General features: G+C 39.2%; 1 protein-coding gene across 1 annotated transcript in view; it reads left to right on the forward strand.

Annotated features, from left to right (window-relative positions):
• Positions 1-18,531, forward strand: part of Scp1 (Sarcoplasmic calcium-binding protein 1) — a 55,213-nt gene that overhangs the window by 17,789 nt on the left and 18,893 nt on the right. Inside the window, exon 3 of the mRNA XM_017248728.3 lies at positions 2,212-2,378. Coding sequence (XP_017104217.1) covers positions 2,212-2,378 — 167 coding nt within the window. The remainder of the gene's footprint in view (positions 1-2,211; positions 2,379-18,531) is intronic.

The following is an 18,531-nucleotide window of genomic DNA, read 5'->3' on the forward strand; positions in this document are numbered from 1 at the left end:
TAGTATAATAACAAGCTGTTGTAAAAAATGGAGGGCTCTTTTTCAATTGCTATAATAAAATGCATTTTTTTTTACATTGATTTTTTAAGCCCCTTGTGAATTTCACTATAATTTTATTTTTCAGTGCACCCTCATGGATGGGAAAAAAATTCTCGCACCAAAGTATTGGCAATTTTGTTCATTGGTATTGGAGTTTTCTTTCCCGTATGCGGAGCTTGGGCGGCCCTGCTGTAAGCATACGCTGGATATTCATATTTTGTTTGCACATAGAAGCGCTGATCCTTTAAGTTCTATGTTATGACTGATATAATTTATATGACAATCTGTAGGCTTACTGTATACTTGGTATATGCGCATGCTAAAAGGCCTAAAATCAGCACTTATTACGAATACAAATTAGGGTACCATAAAAGAAGGGAATACTGTCAAACCAACTGTCGTTGGTTTATTACCGACCAATCAGTCTGTATACTACAAATAAATCAAATCTATATATATAAAAGAAAGTGGTGTTATGTTACACCACTAATAAATTAAGAACGGCAGAACAGATTTGACTGGAAATTGGTAGGGAGGAAGCTTAGACGGAGACGGACTTTACCGCGTATCCCAGGATACTTTTTATCCCGTTCGAAGGCGGGAATTATACTCCTCCGAAAATGGTAGGATGTGAGCGTAACGTATCGTATATTTATGTGTGTATCATATGCTCCTGAAATAGGGCCCTGCCGACCACTTATCTACAGTCAAGAAAACGCAATTGGGCCAATTTGAGTCGAAAAACGGTCAATTCTAGAGCCGCGCGAGATAGAAGAGCACGAAGATCAGGCGAACAAATCGAAGAAGATAATGAAAATGCGCGTGTGAGCAAGGCGCAGTTACGTGGGTCACAATCAAAAGAGGCACGAGATGAACGTAACCAACAAAGACAACTGCAACGACGAAAAGCGCTCAGATTCATAGTTAGAAGTAGAATTGACCAATAACGCCAATAAGTTAATCGAGGATTTGCATCAGGGCCATTTTTTTGACTAGCATTCCAGTATGACCCTGATGTTTAATATTCTACTTTATTATTGGTACTTCGGGAAAAGAATACCTGTATTGTCATGCATTCGAATTTAAAAATGAGCCAGTTGGGATGTGTTGCTCATCAGGAAAAGTACAACTACCCGAAATTGAAACACCACCTGAACCAATGCGCGGCATGCTTCTCGGTACAGATCCAGATTCAACCCTGCTCCTTGAAGTCAATTCGTACATTCAATTCATGCTTTCAAATGACATCGTTTTTACTCATCACAGATATGAGTCGTGAAATACAGTACGATACTGTAGAAATGACAGGCTTTGATAGTCGCAATGTTCCACTACTTAATGAATAACAAAAAATTATTTTTTTTTATGCACCAGGTGGACTTGGCTTTCCTTATTTTGCTATAATACTTCTTGCAGAGTTACGATTAAAAAAATTGCATTGCAGTGGCCATTGAATCTTCTGGAATTGCAGCAACTTTATTACATGGAGGCAAAACAGCTCATTCAGCACTTAAGCTGCCATTGAACATTCAAAATAATCCAGATGCAGTGTGCATCTTATTAAATTATTAAATTAAAGTACTTATTAAATTAAAGTACAACTGACAAAGAATATGCGCGTTCAAATGCTTTGGGATCCATCCGCCGAAATTTTCTCTAAACAACTGTTATATATTGATGATGAGAAAGTTGCGGTACGTGAAAAAACTGGATGTACTGGAAAATATTTATTAACCAAAATAAATGAAAAACCTAAAAACAACTTGCCCTTCTATAAAACAAAAAGGGGCAAAACAACGTTTGCCATGGTTGCTTGTATATCTATATGTATAAAATATGTTTTTGAGTAAAATTCCATAACGTTCATGGAAAAAATTTATTTGTTTATCCGGATATTACTTCGATCTATGTCGAGATTGTTCGTAAGATGGTTCTAAAATTTTAGCCAATAAATTAGATAAGTTTTTCTCATTAATAAAATGCATAAGCAGATGATGCAACCAATTCATCATCATTTAATCGTGATTTTTTTTACTACGTATTTTAAATTTTAACACATTGAATAAAATGTGTTAAATAAAATTAAATTAATTAAATTACTTTAAATTGTAACTTCCCTGATTTTTTGTCTACGTTCTCGATTTCATTTGATAAGTCTTAACTGAATTTTAGATATTGACAACAATGGCTTCCTGGATCAAAATGACTTTCTTTGCATGGCAGTAAGAGCCTGTGTTGTAGAAGGGAAAGGCGATTGCAGCGCTAGTCGACTAGATGAGTATAAACAATTAATGAAGAACCTATGGGAGGAAATTTCTGCAATTGCCGATGATGATAAGGTAAGCATTTATACATCTTTTGACCAGTTAAAAATTAATTAAAGATTTTGAAGCTGCTAGGTGAATAGATCTGTTTTTAATTTATTAGATCATTTGTAATGTGTAATTTGACTCTTGCGGACACTTACTGTGCAGTTAATTTTTGATTTTTAACCAATGCACATAGAAGACCAAAACAAATTTAGTATTATCAATGCGGATTTAAGGGGTCAACACCATTAAACATTTTTGAGAACCCTGTTTAATATTTTCACTTAATAAATGTTCCTTAAAATTCACTTTTCCTTTTTATACCCTTGCAGAGGGTATTATAATTTTGGTCAAAAGTGTGCAACGCAGTGAAGGAGACATCTCCGACCCTATAAAGTATATATATTCTTGATCAGGATCACTTCCTGAGTTGATATGAGCATGTCCGTCTGTCCGTCTGTCCGTCTGTCTGTTTCTACGCAAACTAGTCTCTCAGTTTTAAAGCTATCGACTTGAAACTTTGCACACACCCTTCTTTCCTTTGCACGCAGTATATAAGTCGGAACGACCGGGATCGGCCGACTATATCCTATAGCTGCCATATAACTGATTGATCGGAAATGGTATAACTTTGGTGTTTTTAGAGTTAGAGAGTTAGAGTTAGAGAAATTTTACATGAGCGCTATTTTTGGCAAAATAATACGACATGTCAAATTTCGTAAGGATTGGCCGACTATATCCTATAGCTGCCATATAACTCAACGATCGGAAATGACCCAACTTTCGTGTTTTTGAAGATAGAAAGCTGGAACTTAGAACTGATTATATTTTTGGTCAGATCATCCGACCTATCAAATTTTACAACGATCGACCGACTATATCTTATAGCTGCCATATAACTGAACGATCGGAAATGGTTTTTGGTAGAAATACCAACTTTCGTATTTTTGAAGATAGAAGTTTGGGACTTTTTTTAGATTTTTTATTTTAGTTAATTAGTTTTATTATGATGTAATCATAGGGATCGGCCAACTATATCCGATGTTTTTCGATATATATCCGGTTTTAACTGCAAGGGTATATAAACTTCGGCTCCGCCCGAAGTTAGCTTTCCTTTCTTGTTTTTTAAATAAAATAATCTACTAATGCCATCTTTATGTTTTATATTTCTCATTAGACTTATGAGACTTAGTTCCACATATTATGTAAACGCATACAAATGGATAAGAACCACTGTTGGGCCAAGCTACCACAAAAATAATGGCGTCAATTACCAATATTAATCAGCATGCGCTTTGTTATATGTAGCGCATACACTTTTAGAAGGGTTATAAAGAGCTTTTGCGTTTAAGCATATCTGCTTTACTTTGTTTTGATATATTGTTTTGATTTTTGGTTTTTTTTTATAGTTTTCTGTGTATTGTTGGCTTGGGCTTAAATTAGCCCAAAAGCTATGTAAAGATCTCGACGTTAGATTCTAGAGCACTACAACGAGCTATAGTGCAAAGCCTAGACTATCAATTTTGAACAGTGGTATGGGTAAGCTGCAACGACAACACAAACTCTTCGAGCATTTGGTTACAAATCTAGCCAACAACGCGGCAAAATTTTATTAGTTAGAGGCATAGGGACAATCGTAAAATAAAAATGTTTAACGTAGCTTTGTAACGGATAGAAGGTGCAATGTACTGATGGAGGCTTTAAGAATAATTTCCGTACAAGTTTTGGCCATACCCTTGTTGATATACCCTTGCAGTTAAAACCGGATATATATCGCAAACATCGGATATAGTTGGCCGATCCTTATGATTACATCATAATAAAACCAATTAACTAAAATAAAAAATCTAAAAAAATGTCCCAAGCCTCTATCTTCAAAAATACAAAAGTTGATATTTCTACCAAATACCATTTCCGATCGTTCAGTTATATGGCAGCTATAGGATATAGTCGGCCGATCCTAATGAAATTCGGTAGGATGGATCAACGGGCCAAAAATAAAATCTGTATTAAGTTTCAGCTTTCTATCTTCAAAAACACGAAAGTTGGGTCATTTCCGATCGTTTAGTTTTATGGCAGCTATAAGATATAAACGACCGATCCTTATGAAATTTTACATATCGTAATGTTTTCCCAAATATAGCTTTCCTGTAAAATTTGAACTCTCTAACTCTAAAAACACAAAAGTTATAACATTTCCGATCAATCAGTTATATGACAGCTATAGGATATAGTCGGCCGATCCGGGCCGTTCCGACTTATATACTGCGTGCGAAGGAAAGAAGGGTGTGTGCAAAGTTTCAAGACGATAGCTTGAAAACTGAGAGACTAGTTCGCGTAGAAACAGACAGACAGACGGACAGACAGACGGACAGATAGACGGACAGACAGACGGACAGACGGACATGCTCATATCAACTCAGGAGGTGATCCTGATCAAGAACATATATACTTTATAGGGTCGGAGATGTCTCCTTCAATGCGTTGCAAACTTTTGGACGAAATTATAATACCCTCTGCAAGGGTATAACAAGAAAGGAAAGCTAACTTCGGGCGGAGCCGAAGTTGATATACCCTTGCAGTTAAATCCGGATATATATCGCAAACATCGGATATAGTTGGCCGATCCTTATGAGAATATGATAATATAAGCCAATTAATTACAATAAAAAATCTAAAAAAAAGTCCTAAACTTCTTTATTCAAAAATACCAAAGTTAATATTTCTACCAAAAACCATTTCCAATCGCTCAGTTATGTGGGAGCTATTAGATATAGTCAACTGATCGTTATGAAATTTAGTAGGTCGGATTAACTGACAAAAAATATAATCTGTACCAAGTTCCAACTTTCTATCTTCAAAAACACGAAAGATGGGTCATTTCCGATCGTTCAGTTATATGGCAGCTATAGGATATAGTCGGCCGATCCGGGCCGTTCCAAATTATATACTGCGTGCACAGGAAAGAAGGGTGTGTGCAAAGTTTCAAGACGATAGCTTTAAAACTGAGGGACTAGTTCGCGTAGAAACAGACAGACAGACGGACAGACGGACATGCTCATATCAACTCAGGAGGCGATCCTGATCAAGAATATATATATTTTATAGGGTCGGAGATGTCTCCTTCACTGCGTTGCACACTTCTGGACAAAATTATAATACTCTGCAAGGGCATAAAAATTAAACAAGAAAGGAAAGCTAACTTCGGGCAGAGCCGAAGTTGATATACCCTTACAGTTGAAACCGGATATATATCGCAAACATCGCAAATAGTTGGCACATTTTTTTGAGAACATGTGCAACAAATTTCATGACGATTGTTAAATTTTTGCGGCCTGCAGGTCTTCTAACAACTCAAATACATGGTTTCGAGAAAAACGTCGGATAATTCCCGTAATTTAAGATATTTCGACAAAATTTTGGGAGAGTAAAACTGAGACATACATCTATTCTAAAATCGAAAAAAAAAAAAAAATAAATTTTCTTCTTTGCCCTTACACGGTAGAAACTCCGCTTAATCTGGTATTAAGCCCTGGCTCTGGTATTAACTCTATAAATTAGAGTATGAAGTTATTCACTCTCCATCACACCAAAGATTATAAAGTACATACATAGATGGGATATCAGGGCCCAAAACGGTCAACTATTTTCGTCGAGCTCATGCATTAGATTCTATTTTTAGAACTCTTTACATGTATCCGTCAACAAAAATGTGTGCCTTTGTATGTATGTGTGATCGCTCGCACGACGACGTAAAAATATTTTGGCAGCTATAGGATATAGTCGGCCGTTCCGACTTATATACTGCGTGCAAAGGGAAGTAGGGTGTGTACAAAGTTTCAAGTCGATAGCTTTAAAACTGAGAGACTAGTTCGCGTAGAAACAGACGGACAGACGGACATGCTCATATCAACTCAGGAGGTGATCCTGATTAAGAATATATACACTTTATAGGGTCGGAGATGTCTCCTTCACTGCGTTGCACACTTTTGGACAAAACTATAATACCCTATGCAAGGGTATAAAAAGTAGTTGTCCCAAGCCTGATTTGAACTCGTTTCACTCTGCACATCAGCCAAACACTCTACCACTCGGCTATCCCTCATTCGTTATCGCCCGAAAAATCTCTCAAACTTAACTTGTCGCGCTGTGGAACCCGCCATAGAACATTTTTGTTTGTATGAGGTGTCTCATCTATGAACTTTATAATCTTTAATCAAACCTAATATTGGTATTAGATCTTAACTGGATTTCATAGTAAGTAGAAGTAGGAGAGCACCCGGATTGAACTCTTCTAACTGATGTCCTGTTACTTTACGGACAAAGATAACCAGACTCCTTAAAATTATCGTCCGAATTATCGGTTGTAGCTGCATTGGCATCCTGAGAAGGACACATTATCGTAAAATGAAATCTATATGACAATTTTTAAACAAGAACAAGAGCGTCAAAAATACTTTTTCAAAAACATTTGGCAGTTGAATGTTAATTGGAGGCTGATCTAATCAACCTTCAACATTTACAAGTACTATGCTTGAACGGAAAGCATACTGGCAAAATTTAATTTTATCAGATGCAATTGCCGAAGCCTCCGTCCAATGAAATATATTACAATTCAGTCTATTTATTTATAAGTTTAATATTTGTTTCTCCATTGCTCACATTTGAAAACTCAATTTCCAAAATTTTTCAAGATTCTTTTAAAGAAAATATTCATTTGTAAAATTTTGTATCAGTCATATGTTTCATTCAGTACATCCTTTATGTCGACAGCTTGTTATCGGTGGTGTAACATACTCTGTGCTAAAGAACTACCGAAGAGTTTTTAGAAAACCTCTTCTTCAACTTTAAAATTATCTCCTGAAACTTCGATTTTTCGCAACTCCTGATGCACCACGAGCTTGGCGTGCTTTTTCGGCCTTGACTCGCCTGAGTCCTTCCATTGGAACCATTGGGCTTTGGTTTCGATATCATGAGTAAATCCGGGTCGTCGTTGGCGTCATTCAACAGATCTTGAGCGATGCTCATGCGACGGTTCTTTTGGTCAAAATTCAGCGAATTTCGGCCCAAACTTCGCTGACACACGACTCATGCCCAAAACGTTTGAAAAAATTTCATGGCACGAGCAAAGCGATATACCGACATGTTCAGCAACTTCTCTGATAGTGATTCGACGATTTTCCAAAACAATTTTCTTCACAGCTTGAACGTTTTCATCAGTTGTTGACGTGCTTGGCGTCAAGAACGAGGCTCGTCATTAGCATCTTCCCGGCCAAGAGTTTGTACCATTTGTAAACATTTTTTTGAGCTCAGAACAGTTTTACCGTATGCCACTGTGAACATTTCAATTATTTCGGAGCACTTAATTTTATTTTTTACACATTTGATGCAAATCCTTTGACCCATATTTTTCGATAGCAAAAAATCGCCGAGCACGTAAAACAACTTTTAACCTTTACGCCTCTCACAACCAAACAAAAAAGGAGAATAAATTGAAACTTGGTACAGATGTTAGGGAAGAGTGTACCAGCATAACAAAACAAAAAAATCGATAATCAAAAATATGTTGCCCGCGTAATTATAAAAGTCGCCTTACTTTTTGAACATACCTCGTATTTCTACTGACATAGGAACAAATTTTTTTTTGCTACAAAGCGTTTACTCGATAAAATATTGCAGCTGGAAAGCTAATGACGCGTGCTTTGCTTACGAGAGGAAATACAAATCATCTTCATTTCAAAGCGAGCTAGCATGTTTTATAAGTACATTGCGTTTTTATTCAAACAAAGTGTTCACGTATTGGTACACGTGATGTTCATGCTGGTACACTCTTTATTCCCAAATTTAAATGAATTTTCACAGATTTAAAAATATGCCTTGGTTTTGAACGCCATTTTCATTAGATGTGAACTTTTGTTGCGATAGTTGTCGTACCTTGAAAAACGCAAAAAGCTCTTTAATTAATTAGACTAAGAGAGGTTTCAAAAAGTTTTTTAGTGGTTTTCCAAACCAATTCTATGCTTCTGACTCCCAATTTAGCAGTCTTCAGATTCCTAATAAGTCTCCAAAGCGTACGAAATCCAATATTGGTGATCCGTTTCTGTCTGTTCAGCAGACTTTTATGCATCCGCTAATATCTCTGATTAGCCCAAAGGCCACATTGTCTTATCCAAATTTGAGTTCCAGTTCAAAAATAAAATGTTTTGAATGAAGTTCAAATTTATTTTTACATCTTTATTATGAATTTAATTTTTTATTGCATTGCATTTTTATCAAACATTAATCACCATTAATTATTTCCATTGAATATTTTAAATTAAAAACAAACAAAAAAAAAATTTTCCCAAAACAATCCAAAACATGAGCCTTTTTAAAGGTGACGGGTATTACAAAATATAAAAATATTTGTTCACCCAATTGTTGGCAAGATCACATTTTCGTAGTCCCACCAATGTACTGTATAGGCGTTGTAAAGGTATACCTCAACAGTCATCACGGCGTCGATTATGGTGCTTGACGCCTTCGAGAAATTCACGCAGCTCATCTACTGCAGCTTTATATAGCTCTGCGGACCGTTCGTCGTTGCATATTATGACTTTAACTTTTCCCTGAAACCACAGCTTTGCAGACAGGAGAAGGCTCGGATGCCTTGGCTCGCAGCTTTGGAGAAGGCATCATGGAGCTAAGACTGGAACCTTTTGGGGCGGGGTCCTTCAAGATTTAGTTATCTCGACCTCATTCACAATATTTACAGTCTTGAGCCCCTGGATAGACTTCTTGTCGATGAGTCTTTGTGCGTTTTTTAAGGATATCCCGACTCTTTGTTTTAATTGTCCAAATGTGTTTTCGAGTCGAGCAACATCTTAGTTCACCCGTGTTGATATGGGGTCGAAAGAGGAAATGTGTGAGTATGATTACAGCTAACCTTACAGGAAGATCGTTCGCTATCTGCAACCAGTTCAGTAGCCCAAAGCTTGACAGTTTTAATCATCTCCCAAATTTTTTGAACCGAAGTCAGCTAAGTACGGTAAAGAAATTAATATTTTTAAACCTATTTGAGCCCCTGACCAATTTTACTCTTCTCAGCTTCAGAAAAAAGAACAATTATTTACTTCATTACCATTTTCCTATCCTTACCTATCCGAATAAAATGGGCTCTCTTAGGAAGCTCTCTAATTGTTCTAATGAGAACCTCCGTCCGAATTTATCAGTACAAATGAGCAAATGTCCGATATGTCCTCCTTGGCATCCCTTTAAGTGATACCACAGGTCATAGAAAATGAAACCCCCGTTAGAGTCACCTAACAGGGTATTCCACAGTTCAGAATAACGGTACCGCTCCAGCTGATTCCTTCATCGAAACACATATTTGTGTCTTGACTTGCCCCTGATATTACAGAGATATTTATCTCGGCTTAGATCAAAGGAAAAAATAAAATCCGATGTAAAGGTGGGGGACATAACTAAATATAAATATAAATTTATAGGACGCATGTTTTCCTTCAAGATTCACCCATATTTTTCACCCAGTTTTTGGCCAGAGAACATTTTCGTCCAAGAACATCAGTATAGTACCGTAAAGAAAAAAGTTTTAAAACCAGTGGGAGTGAAACTTCTCCTTGTCAGAACCACGGAGCAACCTTCCACCTCTTCTTCGTCCCCTAATCCAAAAAACTAATATCGTCACTTACCTATCAGAATTCTAGGGAGCTACGTAGCTAACACCGTAAACTATATTCTGACAGTTCTTTCTTTGTATCCCATATGATAGTCTTTACAGAAACTTGGTTAAAGCTGAAGATCTTTAGCTCCTTTAGATGGCCATTACGGGACACTGGTTAATAGGAGCACTCGCGGCTAGTCTAGCGGTGCCACGTTATGAATACTGAAGGAGCTGTGGGGATGTAGAAGAGGAAGAGACAGTTGCACACCTCCTGTGTCAATGCCCTGCGCTGGGGCGCAGCCGACTCAAATTCTTAGGCGCAGCAATACTTACGGACCTAACAGACCTCGCGGAGATCGCTCCACACAGACTCGTAGCTTTCATCCGTAAATCTGGATGGGACCGCGAGCCGCCGCAGGAAGAATAGATTACTCTTGGGCACATCAGTAGATAGGAAGGGAGAGGTCCTCTTGTAGGACCTTTGTCGTGCGGTATCACAAGGAGCCCCAGCGGCTCAAGTGGATGGGGGGTCAGTCACTGGCCACGCATCGCCGCCTCAACCTAACCTCCCCTTTAGCTCCTTTAGATAAATTTTAAAGTTCGTATCGATACGTATAGTGATGTAGATAGCCAACATTTTGTAACAGTATTTTATTTTGCTAGGAACGAAGACATCTTCTACATCTTAGCTTTATTTATGGCCTGCATGATATTTGTGGGGTATTATCCCCATACATAAATCGATGCATTAAACGTACCTATTTATATTCCATTGGGCACCGAATGTATCACAATCTGCTCAGCCTCAGCCTCACGTGAATAAATTGGGTCCCTATTTCCTGCGGTTCTGGCCTCTGTATACAAGAACCACTCAATCAGCCGCCATACCAAATGATTTTTGTTTTCTGGATTTTGACTCCAAAACTGTCACAGGTTCGAGAAATCACGCTAATGAGTTCCTTGAGCTCTGTTTTTTTGTGGTACCATCCATTTAAGCGCTTTGCCACAAGAACCCTACTGATTTGGAAACCGGAAGAGCTAGAGGTCGGTGGTCTTTTGCTACAGAAGTCGAGTGTAAGATGATCTATGTTCCCTACAATCTCTAAGGACTTGGGGAACTGCAAAAGGTTTCAGATTGTAAATGTAACTTAGGAGAACGACAATTCGAAAGTGTTTAAAATTAATAATCACATAACTTTGTGTATTATGTTTTAAAAAAGTTTATTTTTTTTGTCTTTTTAAGGATTGGATTGTTTTTGGTCTTGTATTAGCAGCAGATGCTCTATAGTTCATAAAATTACTTAAATTATATATCATTTATGATTTCTTTTATATTTAATTTATCGCTGCAGTCTTATCTGCCCGACCCATTATCACGGTGTGCATTTGTCCCCTGTGCACCCGGCCTTGTATCGCCCGGGAGTACTTTCCATATATAATATAAAAATAAAAAAACGCATTAGACGGCGGTTTAAGCTCGTCGTGCCGCTTAGACCACCACCGTCGAGCTCCACCCCGCGCTCAGTATATTACCGCAATAAAGGACATTTAATTGAATATGTTTATTGTTCATTGGGAAATGGGAAAACAGCCGGTACCGAAAACGCTCGGTTACACAACCGAATGAAAACTATTATTTTCTCTCCGTATATAAAATAGGGAAATTAATTTTTTCTTTAATAAAAAGAAACTATATTTATCTTAGATACAGACATAAATTTAAAATAAACTTTTATAGGAAAAATATGTTGCTCTGAAATTATGACACAAACTAGTTTAATATATCTTTATTTAAGACAGTAAACTAGTATTTTGATTTCTTATTTTCTGGCCCACGGCACCTTGCCTTGATAGGGCTCCAATAAACCCAACGTTTATTCTGTCCAAGTTTATAACAGCCTTTTCTTTGGTCTTGGCCGTAGGTGCTTTTCGGCTTCTCCACTTGGAAAGGGCCTTGGTCTACTATTTCCTGCTTCGCTTGCAGCAGCGGTGATATCCGTGGGGCCAGGGTGTCGAGTATACGCAGTTAAAGAGCGACCTCTCGTACGACCTCTGCCTTGTCGTCTCCTCAAAACAGCTTTTAAGAGACTGTGTTGTGTTCCTAATTGCTGTAACAGACCGCGTTTTCCTTTTCGTCAGAACTTGTTTGCTGGTGACCATGTGGGCGATTTTGACATCCACGCGCGTTCCGGAATATAGCTTTGAGTCATTTTCTCTAATTTGATGACTTTAGCATCAACCTCGTCTCTGCTAGGAACTTCTTCCTGTCGCCCTTTATCATATTGTCCTCGTCTGGGCGCAATCGGTCTCGATGCTGTGGTTGGTGATCAACGGGTTAACTACAGTTTCTTTGGATCTACGCCTTAAGAGCTTGTGGTGGTCGAGATGCTTCCGGTTTGCATTGCCTGACCGAGCGTCTAGATTTCGGACGTACACGTTGAGCCTGGGGGTGAGGCTCTTCTGTACTGACATCAAATACAAGGGTGGTAAGTCATGACATATTTGAGTTTGCCCAAATTGCTCTTCTTTTCTCTATGAAGTTCATATTGATGCTTCTTGATAACCTGATATCTCTGGACAAGTCCTTAAGAGGAGGAACTAGATGGAAAGTGCAACGCTAGGCTAAGGCTTTTTTCCTCCTTTGATCGAGGAACTTTTTATAACATTTGAAAGTTTTATTTACAATCTGTCCTCAGTTAGGGACAATAATTAAATTTTTTTATTGAACTTTGACAATAGGAGTTTATTAAATACAAGTTATGAATCTAAAAAGTTAACTTAGTAAATCCAGTGGATGCTTCCTCTTGAGTCTAATGATGGTGGTGCTGCTGTCGAGCAAATTGGTGGCACATGTGTTGGGATGTCGTGTTTACCTGTTCTTATATTTAGCGGCGAATCGTCTAACTTAAGCGCTGCCTGTAGGGATGCCCAGTTGAGCATGAATAGTCAAATTGTTATGGTAAGAATGAGCCCCAGACAGCCTCCTGAGAGCTCCGTTCTGTACCAGCTGAATGGCTTTCGTATTGCTTGGACTCGCTGTGCCCCACAGTTGGATACCATACGTTCAAACTGGCTTCACTATTGACTTATATATTAGTATTTTTACTCTCAGCTTCAGGGTTGACTTTCGTCCAATCAACCAGTAAAGCTGCGTTTGCGCAGTAGATGGCTTCTCCATGTTAGACGCCTGTCCAACGTCATTCCCAAGTATTTAGGGGTTGAGTTAGGTGGTATGGCAGTGCCTCCAATGCTAATCTGTGGACAGTCGCCTCTCCTCAAGGTAAATATAGTTTGGGCGGACTTATCATGTTTAATCGCAATGTTCCATCTTTGAAGCCACGGGTCAAGGGCGCAGACAGTCCCCCTTTTGGCTGGAGACAGTCAGAGGCATCTTGTAGCAAGCTTGCCGAGGCTAGGAAAGCTGTGTCGTCTGCATATGTTGCGGCTAGCAAACCTCCTTCATCTATAACATGCATATCTGCTGTAAATAGTGTGTAGAGTATTGGATCAAAAACACGGCCTTGCGGGACACCTGCCTTAATGGGTCCATAATCTGACCTTGAGTCTCCACATCTGACCCTAAATGACCTGTCTAAATGATTCAGATATAACTTGAGGAAGGCGTAATGCTCATGGGGTACGCTCATTATACCCTTGCAGAGGGTATTATAATTTTGTCCAAAAGTTTGCAACGCAGTGAAGGAGACATCTCCGACCCTATAAAGTAGATATATTCTTGATCAGGATCACCTCCTGAGTCCGTCTGTCCGTCTGTCTGTTTCTACGCAAACTAGTCTCTCAGTTTTAAAGCTATCGACTTGAAACTTTGCACACACTCTTCTTTCCTTTGCACGCAGTATATAAGTCGGAACGGCCGGGATCGGCCTACTATATCCTATAGCTGCCATATAACTGATTGATCGGAAATGGTATAACTTTGGTGTTTTTAGAGTGAGAGCGTTTAAATTTGACACGAAAGCTATTTTTGCCAAAACATTACGACATGCCAAATTTCATAAGGATCGGCCGACTATATCCTATAGCTGCTATATAACTGAACGATTGAAAATGGTATTTGGTAGAAATATCAACTTTCGTATTTTTGAAGATAGAAGCTTGGGACTTTTTTTTAGATTTTTTATTGTAATTAATTGGTTTTATTATGATGTAATCATAAGGATCGGCCAACTATATCCGATGTTTGCGATATATATCCGGTTTTAACTGCAAGGGTATGCCAACTTCGGAACCGCCCGAAGTTAGCTTTGCTTTCTTGTTTTTATTTTCATTAGTAGTCCTGGTTGTCAGACCCTGTCAAATGCATGCTTGACGTCAAGGAAAACTGCGCAACAATATTTCTGCTCCTCCAGGCTGTTTAGAATCTTTTGTACAATCCTGTGGCATTGCTCCGGGGTGGCGTGACAACGCCTGAAACCAAATTGATAGTCTGGAATCAAGCCAGCCTCGTCCAATACAGTCTAAAATCTGAGCAGAAATAGTCTCTCAAGTAACTTGGATAGTACTGATAATAAGCTTATCGGCCTATATGAAGTAAGATTAGCTTCAGGCTTTCCTTGCTTCGGAATGAAGATGACCTCCGCCTTTTTTTAGTCAGAGGGGAAGTGGCCGATCTCCAAGCACGCATTGAATATGCTCGTAAGCCTTTGGATACCTAATGGCGAGAGAAGTTTAATGGCAAGTGCTTTAAGGCTATCCGCACCCGGTGATTTTTTGGTGTTGTGGCCAGAGACATCCTCTGAAACCTCCTCTTCCAACACTGACAGAGGCTCCTCCAAATGAGCAGCAAATACGTCCTCTTTCTCTTGATCGGAACGGCACCACTCACCGTCGGCTTTCCTAACCTGAGCCACCCTTTTCTTTGGACGCTTGATGTGACTTGTCAGTTGCCACAAGTTATGCTCGGGGTCGCCGGGCTCAACCTGACGCAGGTATTCTTCAAATGCACAAGACCGCAATCTGTGGAGCAGCTTCGTAAGTCTTTTACGTCGCACGGTTGAGAGCTGTCTTGTCGCTTGGATACCTAGTTCGTAACGAGACCCTTCTAAGCCGTCGCTTTTCATTGAGCAGTAGAGCTACCTCCGGAGACCACAAATGTAGGTGCCTTTGAAGGATTTTGTAATTGCATGGAGCTCTTGGTGTTGCGACTAGGGCAGAATTGTGCATTTTCTGAATGAGGTTGACCACGGCATTGCCAATATCAAATCCTGTGTTGTGGTCCGGCTGAGTATTGCCTAGGGCGTTATTTAGACACCCTGTGTAGGTTTCTGTGTCGGTACGTGATCTTATCATCCGGGAATTAGTAACCTTCTTCTCAACAGGGGTATTAGCGATGAATACACCTGGATAGCGTAGATCCTTTAGGGTTGGCATTGAAATCACCTGCGAGTATAAATTTGTCGCCCATGACATTCAGCAGAAAATCAAATTAGTTATCGGACACTATCTGTCTAGGAGGAATATAAGCGGAACCGATGATGATTTTCCCCTCAGGGGTAGAGACATTGATTTTGGCGCGCTGGATCCATTCCTCCGTGCCCTCTGCCACTGGGATGATTCTCATGAATGATATACTAGCCGTGTAAAGTCAGGTATGATTTGTGTGTAAAGTGGGTTTCTGAAATTAGCAAAATGTCGATGCGGGTGTGGATAAAATGCTCCACCTCTAGCCTTTTATTAACTAGGCCGTTAGCATTCCAGAAGGCTATGGCCTATTTCTTTCAGAAGGTTGCAGGCCTATTTGTTGCATATCTGGGAAAGGGTGGATCTTATCATTGAACTCATACGTTCAAACATCTTGTCCAAACCTCTCTCCAGGAGGTTTTCCACTCTCGTCGTAAAGGGTGCCAACTGGTCGGCTTGTGGCGTCTCGGGTGCTGTCACTTGTTGCTGTTGTGGACGGGCCCCTCCTCTGGCTATATTAGCATAGCTAGCATAGCTCTTTGATGAGGTGTCCACTGTTGGATAGTGTTGAGCGGGTGGGAAGGCTAAACGGCATGGTTGAGCTGGGCGTGGACCTTTAGGGGCCATGTTGGGCTTGGCTTTCTTATATGCCGGGCAACCTTTGTAGGAGGCAGGATGGGGTCCGTGGCAGTGCACGCATTTTGCCGCCTCTTTTCGATTCTTCCTCTACTCGCTTCTTCTGTGTTTTTCACCACATTTGACTCAGGAGAGATGAATTCACAGAGATGAATGTACACAAATCACGCCATTCCATGTATATACACTAGATAATACTCTAGAGAGTACACTATAGTATATATATACATTTTCCTAGGGTCCAGCTTTCTGCGTACTAAGTGGAAGTCCAATCCATCTAAAATCTGCCACTAGCGGAAGATGAAACATGATGCGAATTAGTGGCGTTAACACTCAATAATTTATCAACTGCATGAATATTCACAAAATTAACCTTCTTTTTTACACCCTTGTTTTCAAATTAATCCTTAAGAATCCTTTCTATAGCTTCCTTTAGAAATCCCTTTAACAATTTATATCGATCTATATAAACTCCTTTAGGTCCTTAAGTTTAGTGAGCTCAACGATACTTCTGTCCGAATCAAAAAGCTGTAAAACTGTAAAACAACCAGTCAGTTTAATGAAAATGGTCCCCACTTCTGTTTAAGATCATAAAGTTGGTCTCTACGAAAGGTTAGGTAAGGTTGAGATAACGATGCGGGTGGCCAGTAAAAGACTACCCGTATCCACTTAAGCCACTGGGGCTCCTTGTGATACCGCATGGGCAAGGGTCCTGCAAGGGGACCCCCCTCTTATTTGTAAACTTTAATTTTCTGAAAGTCTTCATTATCAGAATTCAATAAAATTTTTTCTAGATTTTCCTAAAAAGTGCAACATTTAAACGAACACTCGCCGCAGTTTTAGTTGAGAGGAAAATCTTCTATCTTGCGGTTAATTTTGTTTGCTTCCTTCTGTAGAAGTTTTAGCGACTGATTAATCCGGGGCTCGTTGGCCACTTATCTTCTGGTTCCTTTTAAAATTCTACAGGCTCCTTTACATCTCCATCTTTGGTACAGTCCGCCACATGCTATCAACTGATCATTCTTGAACTTAAGAAACTCTATTCAATACGAACGTTGAAACCGACGAAGATTGAGAACGAATCCAATGAAGAGTAACCTTTGAATCCTACCAAAAAAAACTTCTTTCGTTCGGAACTTTGATTAGAGACTTTATCTTGAGGCACAGATCTGCGAAAAAAAATTACGGCTCATAACTCAAGACGAGGGAGCGGGGCTACTTTAGACTTTGCAGTCAACAATGAAACCTTAATACCTTCTGCAGATTCGCAACGAATATAGACGGAGGCTCCATAGCCTCTCATTTATGCGTCAGAAAAAGCATGAATTTGAATGGGTTACATCGGCTCCGTAAACACGAATCTCGGTATTAACATGTCCTCTAATTGCGGCGAGGCAATTTAAATTTTGTTCCACGCTATTTTCAAATGCAAGGGATTTGACTCATCCCAATCTAGCTTATTTAGACAAAGTTCCTGCAATAAGCCGAGTGGGTCAAGCAGCTTCGATGTCTCCGAAAGACTATTATGCCCGAAAGAGCATAAATTTCATGTTTGAATATATCATCTTTAGGAACCCAAGTGATTCCTAATGCTTTAGTTGATAATGCTTGTCCTACCTCAAACGAGTTTCGCCAAACGCTTAGATTCGATTTAAATGGAAGTCTGAATTTAAGTCGAGTTGAAGGCAGTACAACAGTATTCTTCTGATTATGTTCCTCACATAACTTTTGTTCATGCGACAAAAGCTTTTCAGAAGTGGGTGCTTCTTCCAACGACCAAAATTTTTTCAAATGTCTATCTATCGATTCGAGTAATTTTTCTTGGAAGTTCAGGCTACAGACAGGCTGTTGAGTAGTTGAAGAATAATCCACATATTTACCCGATACTATTCATCCAAGGAAAGTTTTCTGGAGAATGGAAGGGTTCGGACCTTGTTTATTTGGCTAACGGAAAAAAAAATTCGAAAAATGACTCAGCTCAATTTACAATAACTCAATTAACTCAGCTCAATGATTAACATAACTATTCGCTGAGGCTTATAAAAATATGGGGGTGCTAAAGGTAAGTTCTTTGGCTTTGGTGGGTCCCAATCTTTCAAGTTCACTGACTGGTCAAGATGACAACCTGATATTGTTCCCAAAGTCCAAAAGTCGAGTTATTTTTCGGAACGGAAACTTATTATCATTAATACTTGTCTTCACCATAGTGTGTATCTTTTTATTAACTTGTGAATTAGCTTGATCAATTCCAAGCAAGTTGATACACGATTTCTCCCTACGGATCTTTAAGGGTTAAGCAAGATCGTTAAAATTGAAGTTAATTTGAGGCCCAGAGTCAAGTTATGCTCGGGCCAATATATCCTCGCAGTTCTTAGTTCGAACGCATACGGTCGACGCCGCTAACGACGTAGCCCTTTCTAGGGATGACGAATGCAAAGCATGTGACGTAGCAAGGTCATCAAG

This window comes from Drosophila bipectinata, chromosome 2R, assembly GCF_030179905.1.
Source record: "Drosophila bipectinata strain 14024-0381.07 chromosome 2R, DbipHiC1v2, whole genome shotgun sequence".
NCBI classification, from domain to species: Eukaryota; Metazoa; Arthropoda; class Insecta; order Diptera; family Drosophilidae; genus Drosophila; species Drosophila bipectinata.